Source organism: Drosophila mojavensis, unplaced genomic scaffold (genome assembly GCF_018153725.1).
Source record: "Drosophila mojavensis isolate 15081-1352.22 unplaced genomic scaffold, ASM1815372v1 contig_80, whole genome shotgun sequence".
NCBI lineage: Eukaryota > Metazoa > Arthropoda > Insecta > Diptera > Drosophilidae > Drosophila > Drosophila mojavensis.
Window position 1 is genome coordinate 2446724 of NW_025318906.1, and position 12861 is coordinate 2459584.

At 40.3% G+C, this 12861-nt stretch overlaps 2 protein-coding genes and 1 long non-coding RNA gene across 5 annotated transcripts; 1 reads left to right on the top strand and 2 right to left on the bottom strand.

Moving 5' to 3' along the window:
* Window positions 1–693: 693 nt before the first annotated feature.
* On the bottom strand, window positions 694–3315 carry LOC6578523 (solute carrier organic anion transporter family member 74D). The gene is made up of 6 exons (XM_002004397.4): window positions 3173–3315; window positions 2887–3116; window positions 2362–2670; window positions 1468–2303; window positions 952–1262; window positions 694–892 (listed from the first exon to the last, which is right to left on the bottom strand). The coding sequence occupies exons 1-6, from the start codon at window positions 3301–3303 to the stop codon at window positions 715–717; spliced, it is 1995 nt and encodes a 664-aa protein (XP_002004433.3). The 5' UTR covers window positions 3304–3315; the 3' UTR covers window positions 694–714.
* Window positions 3316–3621: 306 nt separating this feature from the next.
* Window positions 3622–9880, bottom strand: LOC6578524 (solute carrier organic anion transporter family member 74D). 3 transcript variants are annotated; one of them, XM_015163197.3, is made up of 8 exons: window positions 9703–9880; window positions 7125–8018; window positions 6835–7064; window positions 6443–6775; window positions 4869–5740; window positions 4667–4810; window positions 4172–4491; window positions 3622–4110 (listed from the first exon to the last, which is right to left on the bottom strand). In XM_015163197.3, exons 2-8 carry the CDS (start codon window positions 7436–7438, stop codon window positions 3936–3938), a joined length of 2388 nt encoding a protein of 795 aa, XP_015018683.1. In that variant the 5' UTR covers window positions 7439–8018; window positions 9703–9880; the 3' UTR covers window positions 3622–3935. The 3 variants fall into 3 exon arrangements, with proteins under 3 accessions (XP_015018683.1, XP_002004434.1, XP_043866921.1); XM_002004398.4 differs by having other exon boundaries at window positions 9495–9880; XM_044010986.1 differs by having other exon boundaries at window positions 9769–9877.
* LOC122757736 lies at window positions 4461–4783 on the top strand. Its single transcript, XR_006357865.1, has 2 exons — window positions 4461–4542; window positions 4608–4783. It is a non-coding gene; the product is annotated as an uncharacterized LOC122757736 (long non-coding RNA).
* Window positions 9881–12861: the final 2981 nt, after the last annotated feature.

Here is a 12861-nt window from a genome sequence, read left to right on the forward strand (position 1 = left end):
TTTTAGGTAGATAATGTATAGCCATCTAGTTTGGCTGGTAAGCGGGTGTGTATAAATAGCTAAACGACATTTTACATTTGACATTTGTAGTAGTCAGAAGTGTATTTAAACTGTATAGAGTAAGATAAGTAAGGATATATGTAAAAATATAGAGATCTAAAAAACCGGAGTAACAGTCGGACTCCTTAATAGACGGAGAGAAATGGAGATTTAGAGAGATGAATAGACAGACGGACAGGATCATATTGGATGAATAGAAAGAGAGGTGAAGAGACTGAGCGATGGGCAACAAAGAGATGGAAAGACTGATGTGGAATGATGGAGATGAAAGGACAGATAGACAGAGATAGTGAGATTGGTAGACAGAGAGCTAAATTGCCAAACAAACAGACATTCGGATGGACTGGGTTTATTGTTGCATCGAATGGGTGCATTACATTTATATTCACATAAGTGATATACTGATCTTAACCTTGTACCGTTCTAGATAGATAACGGCTATAATTACATAATGTTTTATGTAGTTCACTCCATAGATTATAAAAGTCGCCCTTTAACACCTTTTTGAAACTCGCGTGCTACTCTGTTTATCTCGGGCAAATTTGATAAGCCGAAAAATCGCAAATCACTCGGCTAACCTCCGACTTTGTATTTGTGTATGTTATAGTTAATATTTGCTTAAGCTTTTTAATATTTAGATATCAAATATTATTTTTATTTTACTTCGCTAGGTGACAATTCGTTTAATTCAAATGTTTGTGAGTTCTTTTTGTGTTTTGCCTCTTCTGGCTCTGTGTCGAATATTTGTAAATCTTTGGCATGATACCAGACGCCAATGTTCCAAAAACTGCCAGCAAATATAAACGCAGCTGCCAAAAGATTTATAGTATAGCTACATAGAAGAAGAATTTATGTAGCTGTAAATATGAGTGAATAGTTTTTTGGTCTTACCGTAAGGATTTGGTATCATAGAGCCAGCAATTGCCTCTGCTACCGCACGTTTTGCCCCAGACCACGCAATAGCTATCCAAAATCCAGCCAAATAAAATGGGACTGGGTATAAAGCTGACTATGGAGGCGATTACATTGCCCAGACCCAGGGCAAAGCTCTTGTCCTCAGATGACACACAGCGCAAGGCCAACAATAGGTTAGCTGTTCTACCGGAGGCGCCTATGAATTTCAGCAAACACATAACGCCTAGGAAAATGAGAAACTGTTTATAGCAATCCACCGGACAGGGTCCTTGTCGTGCATATTGGTACTACGGAAGAGAGCAGAGGAAAGACAATAAGATTTTTTGGCAATGCAGAGTGTAAACCCAAGTTAAAGTTAAGAGTGTACTTTGAAGGTTTATAGTAAGCAATTTAGAATTTAAAATTGGAAGTATGTTAGTATAAGTCTAGTATTACATCTACATATATCTAAGCATAACATAGGGAGTGTATAATTAGCACTGGTAGACTTACCTCTGTAACATTTGCGATATCCAATGTGCCAATGCACTTACAGCCTGTGTAGATGAGTCGACCCAGTTCATCCTTCAGTTTACTGTTGCAGCCGGCATGACAGGCAGATATATAGGTAACATTATCTGGACTGCAGATGGGCGCGTAGTGCACATATTCACAGTGACAGGAGGCGGTGCAGCTGTCAGGTATGATTGGCGACATGGATGTCGCCTTATCGCTGTCAGCACAGCCGATGAGCACATAGCACAAGATGCCTATTACCGTAGATATATCAACAATGCCATTCCAAGCGGCCATTGCCCGGGCACTGGGTTTGTATTTGGAGATTACATAGCCGGAGAGCAAGACACCGGCTGCCGAGAAGGCCAGAGCGACTGTACCCGTTGCCATGGTGGCTGTGCTAGCCGATTGTTGATATTGGGTCTCAATATATTTGGGCGTAAATATCCAATAGGGCGTATAGCCGAAGAAGTAGAGAATGGAGGCAATGTTGTTATAGACATATACTTTGTTGTTGGCCAATCGTTTGACGGATTGCATCATATCGGCGAGGGATAACTCTGTCACTGAGTGAACCCCAGTGTCGACTCCATTTTCTTTCAATCGTCGAGCCTGAGCACTGGGCAGCTCTTTGGGAAACAAGTATAGAAAAAAGGCAGAGATCAGCATTATGATCGTCAATATAATCCAGCCCAGCCACCAGGCACCCAACCAACGCGAATCTTCATTGCTGATAAGCGGCTTCAGCTGCGGATCTATGTAGAAACGTAGGCAAACGGATGCCAAGGAGTAGCCAAACGCTGGACCCAACATGCGCAGAAAAGCAGACCAGCCTGTGAAAGAGAGAAAACAATGAAGAGAGGCTTAAGAGGAATAGATTCGGAAACTTACTAAGCATCGCCGGTGACTTGGACTTGGTTGAATTGTCGTCCATATAGGATAGACCCAGTGTGTAGAAGAGTGAACATCCGATTCCAGATATAAATTGCGCCACGAACAACAAAATTATGGGCGCCCATTGACTCGCTGTCTGCACACAGTCGGGCAATCGGGATTGACAGAGTGTGGGATCCTCCTGGGTGGCATTAAAAACACTTGTATTCAAATATTCATGGGTGAGCTTTATAGCATCCTCGCCAGCGCCGTAGATGAAATGGGGAGATGCCATCAGCAGGCAGAAGATCGCCAAGATGAGAAGCCCTTGGAATAGAAATAGAAAGTTAGAAGAAAAGGAATCATGGAGAAGAAAGTGTACAAAAACATAGAGATATAGAGTGAAAGAGGAAGGTGGAGAGAGAATCATGGAGAAAGAGAGAAAAGAAAACACACTGCGATGGATAGGGAGACTGAAGAGAAAGAGAATGACATATAAAGGAAGATTGGAAGAGAGAGAAAAACAGGGAATGAGGGATTTACCTAGAGCAACATATTTCGGTCGATGTCCGCGACCCGCGTAGTACCCTAAGAAGGCGCAACTCAACGTTGTGCTTATATCGTTGCCCACCGTTATGATGCCCGATGTCTTAGTGGGTATCTTATAGCGTTTCTCCAGCGTTGTAATCGTGCCATTGAAATAGGAAAATGCCATGCCTATAAAGCAGCCGGCGATGCCGAACAGCACCATAAACATGTGCTCCGTGGCCCAGCTATAATGAGAATTACATGAAAACTTGAAAGAGAAATGTTTTCCTTATGAAAATACCGTTGAATGCGTGGTCCTTTGAATATACCAAAGCCACATTGTGTATCTGAGGTGGGTAGCTCCCGTTTCGCATCCTTTTTGTCATTGGGAGCTTTCAGGAATTCAGTCACTTCATTCGCCTCATCTGCCATTGTCGAACTACAGAGCCAAACTGAACTTTGGCAATTACTAAAGTTCATAAAGTGCAACTATAATTATGCACAAAATGTAACCACTGTCTATATCTATATAGATAATAGCTATAAAGTCTTGTAATTAACGTAATCCCACGCGAAAACTTAATTTTAAGATAAGTTGTCTAGGCTTCTGTACATATGCTTTATGCACTGTCTGCCCGACTTTTATGTAGATTATTTAAATAAAGATGATAAATACAGTAGCTACTCGCTAAAGATGTCGCTTTGCAAGGTCTCTATTAATACCTAAAGTTTGCATATAAATAGATAATATTTTAAATTATCACTAAGTAAATTTATTGATTTTCATACAGAATTCTTTGGAATTTCTTAGCGGTTTAGCTTAACGTGTGACCACTGTACGTATGTCTTAGTATAGTGAAATAAGAGCCTTGACGGTTGCATTTATCACACGATCTTAGGCGTCATAATAGTTTATTATACCGACAGACTCGCATCATTAAAATCTCGCATATATAGGCACCAAAATCACTCACAATCTTTAGCTTAAAGATAACATTATCTTACAAATATATATAGATATATATGTTTAGTTTTTTTTTTTTTTTATAAATTATTCTAGTAACTTATATTTCGGTATTCTTTTCAGCATTGACCTCCTCCTCGTGCTGCACTATTTGCATTTCGACTTCCTTGACCTCCTCGTCGAATATCTTAAGATCTTTCACATAATACCAGACACCAAAGTCGAAGATAGCGCCCAGGCTAATGAAAACAGCTGCCGTAAAGTTGAGCGTGTACCTAAATCGAATGCGATTATTAAGAGATCAATCAATAATCATATAGTATGTATAGAACGCACCTCATGGACTCTGGATCGTAGAGCCAACAGTTGCCCTTGTTCGTGCACGTTTTACCCCACACCAGGCACATGCGATCAAAGATCCAGCCAAAGAATATGGGCCCCGGTATAAAGGCAAACATCGAGCATAGCATCATGCCAAAGCCCATGGCCGCCGTCTTATCCTTTTCTGGCACACATCGAACCGATACTAGGAAATTGGATGCTCTGCCCGCAGCGCCAATGAATTTCAGAAAGCACATCACTGAGAGAAACGCGACGAACTGCGTCCAACAGTTGACAGGACATGCGCCTGGCGTGGCCTGACCAGCGGCGAGTTGCTGAGAAAAAGAGAACAAATGAGGGAATGCATTTATAGAGCTCCTTATCTGGTAATGATTGATTGATTGACTAGGAATGCCAAATAATATTTATTTGTTTCTTGAATATCGGAAAGTACTCTAGATCCATTGAGAAAACAAATCTCCCTCGTACTTTTTAGTATACAAAACTTACCTCCAAGTATTCTATGGATAAGGCAGTTTCCAGCGCTTTACCCGTTAGATCTCTGCTGTTCGCCTCATTGGCCAAATCCAGTGGAGTTAAGCGATTGAAGGTGCTATTTCTTGTGCCCGGTATGCAGGAGCAGTCATAGAAGACCTACAGAAAACATTAGAAACTATAGACACAGATATAGTCAGACTCCATTTCGAAGTACCTTTTTGCCATCGGGGCGTACATGCTCCATCTTGCAGCCGGCATGGCAGGCGGATATATAGGTCATGCTATTCTCGCCACAGACGGGAGAGTAGCGGACATAGTCACAGGAACAGGCCGAATTGCAGGTGACACTGTCATTCACAGCGCTATTGTGAATATTCACAATGACCGAGCGCTCGTTATCCGGACAACCAATGAATGCATAGGTCACAACGCCAGCGACAACCAGAACGGCACAGATCACATTCCATGCGGCCATGTAGCGAGCCTTGGGCTTATAGCGGGATATGATGAAACCGGAGAGCAGCACGCCTATGGCGGAAAAGGCTAGGGCCACAGTGCCCGTGACCATGCTGGAGGTGGCTGCCGACTGTTTGTACTGCACCTCGATGTACTTGGGCGTAAATATCCAGAACGGCGTATACCCAATCAGATAGAAGATGTTCGAGAGCGTGTTGCACATGTACGTCTTGTTGGTGGTCAGACGCCGGAACGTGACCAGCATATCCTTGAACGAAGCCTTTTGCTCTGCTGCCGATTGCTCAGCTCTCGCTTCCAGATCTGCTGTGAGCTTCTCCTTCTCTGTGCTCTCCTTTTGCTTGAGCGAATGACGTTCGCGTCGTCGTTTTTCCTCCACCATGCGTCTGGCGGCGGCGCGGGGCAGCTCCTTGGGAAACATCGACAAAAAGATGCCCGAGCATGATAACAGACCGCCCATGACTAACCAGCCCAACCACCAAGCGCCCAGCCAGCGTGGATCCTTGTTGTTGATAACCGGATGCAGTTGCGGTGCGATATACAGGCGCAGACAAAAGGATGCCAGAGCATAGCCAATAGCTGGTCCCAGCATTCGCAAAAAGTACGAGAGACCTGCAAAAAAAAAAGAACAAGCGAAAACAATCATAAAACTGAGATGGGTGAGTGAAATTTAAATACGCTGCTCAGAGCGTCAAATGGGGTATATATGTATGTGTTTGGACTGTCTCTTTTCAGATGGTAAAATGGGGTAAACAAAACTGGAGTTTAAAGTCTTCTTTTCTGTACTGTCTCTAAGTAGTTTAGTTGTATAAAATTATCAGAAGTTTTCGTAATAATGATATAATGATTTCCTTTCTAGAAATGCTTAAAATAGTTCAGTATTTAAATATTTCTTTTAAAATATTCGAACTAGAATAATTAAGTATTTTTCATAATCTTTCTCGATTCTTTTTTTTTGAAGTTTATAGGTATTGAAAGGATCTTTCATTTCCACACATACATTAATTTTAAAGGGAATATCCCTAACTTCTTTTACGTTTTCTCAAAATTATAGCATGTCTTACATTAAAAACCTGAAAAGTCTCAAGAAGATAATTCATTCTGCTCTATCATTCGAGCTATAACTAAATGAGTGATAAGAAACGGAAGCAGTACTTCTGGCTGTTTACTGAGGAGTAATCTCCTCACTTATCTCGCAGACCAACACGACGCCCATTCTTTTATTGGAGTCGTAAAGCCATAAGAGATGTGATCTGCGCACTATCCACTAGGAGCGCACGTCATTATTATAAGAAAAATCGCTTAAGAACTTACTGAGCAAAGCTGGAGTCTTGGATTTTTTGGTATTATCGTCCATATAGGAAACGCCCAGAGTGTAGTAGAGGGAGCCACCTATGCCAGATATGAACTGGGCGACAAACAGCAAAACTTGTGGTGCGAAATTTCCCTCGCCCACTTCGCACTCGGCTCCACCTCCCGAGAGGCGACACAAGGTCTTCGATCGCTGCTCTTCAATGGCCTCCATGGTGGCATTCTCGTCGGGCAGAGCGCCAAACTCCTTGGTCAAGGCCAGAGCATCCTCGCCCGGACCGTAAAGAAAATGCGGCGAGGTGGTCATCAGACAGAAGAGAACGATAGTCAATAGACCTGGGGGAAATGTCAGCAATGAGATAGAAGATGTTGCTGGCATCATTTGTAGATCTTACCAAATCCTATCCAACGCGGCCTATGACCCTTGCCCGCATAGTAGGCCAGCACGGCGGAGACCAAGGTTTGGCTAATATCGTTGCCCACCGATATAATGCCCGTGTTCTTCGAGGGTATCTTGAAGCGTTTCTCAATCGTGGTTATGGTGCCATTAAAGTAGGCGTACGTCATTGAGAAAATGCAGCCGACGATGCCATAGAGCAAGACGTAGGCAGTTTGATTGGCGAAGCTGGGAATTATTTGTGTTCGATTAGGATTTAGATGCTGGTCGTGGCTCACTCTGCCTTACCGCTGAAAGAAAGTGCCGCGAAAGAGCCAAAAGCCACATGTCACATTCTTCTCCAGCGGCATATCGTTGAGCAGCTTGTTGATCTCCTCGGTCATGAGGCGATCCTGTTCGGACTTTTCGCGTTTTAACTTGGCCTTGATGCGTGCCTGGGCGCCTTTGTTGCTCTTGTTGTCCGTCGTCTCGTGGGCATTGCCATTGTTGAGCAGCTTGTGGAGCTCCTCGGGGGCTTCCGCTGCAGCAGCTGTTGCCTCCTCCGGCTGCTCATCGCTGCGAGCTGTGACCCGTCCCTCCACGGGCGCCTCGCCTTGCACCATTTTATTTTGAATACTTTAGTATGTCTCGATTTTGTTTTTTTATGTCTGTTTTCTTTTTTTTTTAGTAGCACATTGGATTCTTCCGGCTGAGGCACACACCCACACACACAGAGCCCCAATAATTGATATGCACAATAATTCTTAATTGTCAAAATAAAAAACTTTCACGAGCAATTAGCTCCGACTTGCTCTTGGGCTTGACTTAGGGTTTTTTTATTTTATTTTATTTAGTTTTTTTGTTTTTTTTTTTTTTTTTTTGTGTTTTTGGTTTAGTGACTGCAATCGTTGCGCTCTGCCGTTAGTTGATGCTGTAGAGCAACCGCACGCATCACCATTTGCGGATCGAATGGCATGTTGTGCCCAAATTACGTGTGATCTTAACTTAAGTTCTTCACTCTGACTGCGCCCAGGAGACACTCGCTGTCTATCCGACTGAGCGAACACACTTTGTTGACAGTTTGGCTGGGTCTTGTTGGCACAGCGTCTATCAAGCTGCCTGGCCGCTTGTGCGTCGCTGGTTATTAAAAGATTATCTTTTATTGGGCTTTTCACCTCATGCCAGAATCTTCAATCATTTTTGCTGAGCGAAAGATATGAAGATAAATAAATTTCAATGAAACAAAATCTCAGTCTCCATTTTTTTTTTTTTTTTTTTTTGGGTTAACTATGACAATTGTAGAACAAAAATTGATGAAGCTGTAGCAGAGCAGTGATAAGAGTTGTAGCTGATCGTATGTAAGCACACACACGCACACACATTCACCCATTTATATGTGTATACATAGTTTCATCTGTGATAATGCTCTTGATAAGTTTTGTTTTCTTGCCTTATCATTGTTTGGCTTGTGGCTTAGTATTCGACAGACTTTTGTTTACTTTCATTTTTGCAAATTCATTTAATTGTTTGAAAATAAAGAAGCATTTAATTGAAAACATCTTTATAACTGTGTATTAAATTATATATGTTTTATATAGTTGCATTTTTCATGGGCATTTCTTAGAAATTCGCTTTATATCACAGTTGTTCAAGTAATTAGTGAGGCAATTCAAGTAGTACGAATATCTAATTCCATCTATCTTTATTACAATATATGACTGAAATCCTTTTGCTTAATTTAAATATCTGTCTCTCTCTCTCTCTCTTTTTATCTTTGCTCTCTTTTCTTTCTCAGTTTATGACTCTTTAACTTTATCTGTCTCTCTTGCTCCTTACTTTATCTGTATATCTTCTTCATTGTCTATCTTTCTCTTTGTTCCACTCTGATTCTCGATGTCGCTTTCTCTGTTTCTCTATCTATCTCTATATCTCCCTATATCTCTTTCCTCTTCTTTTTATTTTCCATCTCTCTCTGTATTTCTTAATTTGTCTCTCTCTTCATATCGCTATCATTTTCTTTGCTATCTCTGGCTTTCACTCTTTTTTTCTCACTCATTTTCTCCTCTCTCACTGTCTCTCTAGATATTGCTGTCATATTCGCTCTTCCCCACTATAATATTAGCCTTTCTTTCTCGTTTTCTTGTACCGCCCTTCTTTCTCTCTTTCTCTCTCTCTCTCTCTCATGTTCTCTTATATTTTTCTTCCACTTCCCATTCCTCTGTCTTTCTATTGTCATTACCCTCAACACTTTTCATTCCCATTATTATTAGTTTCATTTTCCGTCTTATTATATATTGCATAAATTCCAGGGTATTTAATGTTTAGCTCGTCGTAGATAACAGCTGTATTTTGTTTTCTAAATTTTCCAGATATGTTTACTACATCAACTATAATCTAGTAGAGTTCTAGGCGCTAGTCGCTTTGAGCTCTTTCTCTTGTTATCGCTGTGTCGCTCACGCTCTATCTCGCTCATTCTCTATCTCTGTCCAACTTTTTGCATTCCCATGCCCATGCTCATTCTTTCTATTATTATTTTGATTTTCAAGAGCCGAGCACGCGTTAGTGTGAGTATGAGTGTGTGTAGGTGTGCTCAACGTGTTCTATTATTTAATGCATGTAATGTACATATGTAGGTGGGTAGATATGTATATGCAGTATATAGACTATATATTCGTGTACAGTATGTATGATGCTCGCATGTTCACTTGTGTGTTTATTGTCGACGCCACAATTCACTTAGCATATTTAAATTTTTGCGCTGCTTATCACTTGAACTTTATCTTGATTATGTTGTGCTTGAATCATAATATATATGCTATACGAATATCACTCTCTATGTATGCACATACTATATAGAATATATAGTATATACCGAGCATAAATTTACTTTTAAATTAGGGAATTAGCACTTTAGCGAGCCACAGATTTTTCACTGATTTAAATTGTTTCACACCACAAATTGTAGATTAGATCAGCGACTTATAGCTGCCGTATAGGCGTAGTTCGTCTTTAACACGACGACGACGACGACGATATTATCGTAACCGTAAACGTAGCCATACTAAACTAAGCTAAGCGCTGGATTTGTATTATCTGTGGAAATCTGCTCCAAGTTGTAGCTGAGCAGTTGAGTAGATGAGTGCCTCGCCTTCAAAGCGAATGGAAGTCGAGTCGCGTCTTCAAAAGCTAATTCCAATTCAGCATTGTTTGTGTGTGTGACTGTGTCAGTGACATCAATTTCCAAGCCGTCGACTTGACAGTGTGTGTGCAGAGCACAAAATTCTTTATTAGATTTGCCAGGCGGTGCTTGCACTTGGATCACAGACAAATTCAAAAGTATCATTTAAGAAACACATATGTGTATAGCCAGGGTTATCAAGGTGAAATTTGATGGGAAAATGCAGAAAAGTTTTCATAAAGAGTAGAGAGTTACTGAGTAGAATAGAGTAGTTTGTACAATTTTTGAAGGAATTGAAATTTTAAATTTAAATTCATTTAATTTTTTTTTTTTTTTTTACTGCTATGTGTGAAATTTTTGATTTGCTGAAAAATTGGAATCAAAATTTTTATATATTTTTCATATATATATTTTTAGAATTGATTTCTTAATGTAATCTGACAGTTTATTATCGTACTGAAGATATTTTTGAGATTTTTAAAAACACTTTTTTCAAATTTCTTTAAAAAACTTTTGTTTAATAAAATATAAAAATATATATAATATATATAATTTAATATATATAATAATAAAAATAATACTAAATATGTTTACAGGTAACCAGTTATAGGGTATCAAAGTACTCGTTATATAGACCCATACAGCTACCAGCTCTATTGATACGGAAATATTGTCAAACAATATTTAAGCGTAACCTTGTTGCGCTCTATATATCTATATCAATTTGTGGTGTGTGGCTGCTGGAAAGTGTAAATGTTTATAATATCTTGAATTTGCATATGTATATCTATAGATCAGCCTCCCCCTAGTCCAAGTGTTTGCCAGCAAAATCAATCGACTGCGTTGATTTGCCTTTTAACCCCCGCCGTTTGTCTCTGTGGTTGGGCGTCTGATTCAATCAACCCTCCAAAAAAAAAAAAATAAAACAGTAATAAAAAAAAATTCATGAAATATAAAACCTTATATCTGGTATCACCCGATGCGAACCGAATGCTCTGAAGCTATAGCCCAGACTCAGCTACAGATCGTAAACGATAAGCGATTAGCGCTCTCTCAGCGGGTGAGCTTTTGTAGTCAGCATCAATTGAAATGAAACGAGAATAGTTGGAGAATAGGCGACTGTTAGATACCTATTGCAGGGTATATAATAGTCGTAGGTTCTTGAATTTACTTTTAGGGTCTGCTAAGTAGCTCGCCTCATTAGCATTGCTCTCTGAATTATTATATAGTCCACTAATTCGATTTTATACATATATATTATGTATACGTCTAAAGATACCCTAAAAATTGTACTTGAACTTGGTGCAAAATTTTGGGAAAACATATTTTTTATATTTTTGAATAGGTATATTAAATCGTAAAAACGTTTGCGGTTGGTTGTCCTTTGATATAATTTAAAATGTGACTATTGGATACCCTGTCAAATACATATATCAGTTGGCTGTATACAGCGGACTACAATGTTCAATGAAGAATTCCCTCAGAATTAAAAAGAATTTTAAGAATCGCCAACATAAGTAATATTATTTCGATGTAAATTACTTGTGCAATACGACTTTTAAATACCCTACAGTAGGTGTCAGCTAAGAATTTTGTTTGAAAATTATTCTTGTAATAATATTTAGAATTTTGTATGACTATACAGAATTTGCTTAACTAAGCCCCCAGTTATGCGACTATTAGATATCCCTTAAGGCTGCTTTGCTGCCCAATTAGGGGTTGCCGATAAAGAAAAATAAGCAAAATCAATTGTATTCATGTCTCGCTGCCTTTTATTTATGTATTTGCATTGCTTATAAATGTGGAGATGCGAAAGTCATAAACCCTAGCCACATATGTGGCTTACGAGGGCAGCGAGAGAGTCGGAGTTGGAGTCGAAGTCGGAGTCGGAGTGAGAGTGAAATGTGAAATGTGAAAGCAATGCTTATTAAATTTGAGTTTGAAGTTTTTCTTCCAGCGGGCCAATTCGAAATGTTTATATATATAATCCCGCCATATGCAAAAGCAGCTATATAATTGGTGTGCGTGTGTGTATGTGTGTGTGTATGAACATCATATGTTTGGCAGCGCAATAAAAATCAAAAACATAATTTCTTGTATCAATTGAGCGGCCATAAAAAGAAAAAAAAAAACGAAAAGAAGTTGCGCCCAGGCATGTTTATTATTATGAGATGTTTGCATACGCAAAAGGACATAGAGCCAAGCGAGGCACAGCTGCCAGACCCACACACACACACACCCACACGCACACAGCTGTAATTGCAGCACAAATGTGCTTCGTATTCGCATTGGGCGGGTGTGAGGCGGCGGGTATTCCCAATGCCAAGGCTCAGCATAAATAACAACAAATGAGGCAGCGTGTTGCCAGCTTTATCTCTCACTCTTTCCCTGTATGTGTGTGTATGTGTGTGTGTGTGGCACTTTTGTGCGCCGCCTGTAAGTATGCCACAATATAAAGACAACTGCAAATTATGCGGCTGGCACGCGACTCGCTGATGCTGCTGCTATTTGTTAGCGATTTTTATTTCCGCAACGCGCTTCCTTTTGTATGCCGTATGCAAATGACATTGGCCTTATCGCTGCCAGCACACACACACGCACACACATTTAGCTAGCGTTGACAATAAATAATATTTTGCAAATCACGTAAATCGCTATGAATTTCAAATGCATGGGGCGTGGCTCAAGGCAACATTTCTATTTGGGCAGCCACAATCTCCATAAACATGCAAGTGCCTCCCTCTCTCTCACTTTCTCTCTCTCCCTCTTTCTCTGTGTATGGCTGCTCTTAAGTGTAATGCCAAGACGAATGCTGCGGCTTATGCACGCCTACGTCAGTTTCCGGGTAAGCGCGCCCAACTGCCAACT

Coding starts and splice junctions, on each gene's coding strand:
- LOC6578524 (XM_015163197.3), bottom strand. CDS start 7,438: ATGGTGCAAGGCGAGGCGCCCGTGGAGGGACGGGTCACAGCTCGCAGC. Junction 6,776..6,834: donor GCCGCGTTGGATAGGATTTG/GTAAGATCTACA, acceptor CATTTCCCCCAG/GTCTATTGACTATCGTTCTC. Junction 5,741..6,442: donor CAAGACTCCAGCTTTGCTCA/GTAAGTTCTTAA, acceptor TTTTTTTTGCAG/GTCTCTCGTACTTTTTGCGA.
- LOC6578523 (XM_002004397.4), bottom strand. CDS start 3,303: ATGGCAGATGAGGCGAATGAAGTGACTGAATTCCTGAAAGCTCCCAAT. Junction 1,263..1,467: donor ATATCGCAAATGTTACAGAG/GTAAGTCTACCA, acceptor TCTCTTCCGTAG/TACCAATATGCACGACAAGG. Junction 893..951: donor TATGATACCAAATCCTTACG/GTAAGACCAAAA, acceptor TCTTCTATGTAG/CTATACTATAAATCTTTTGG.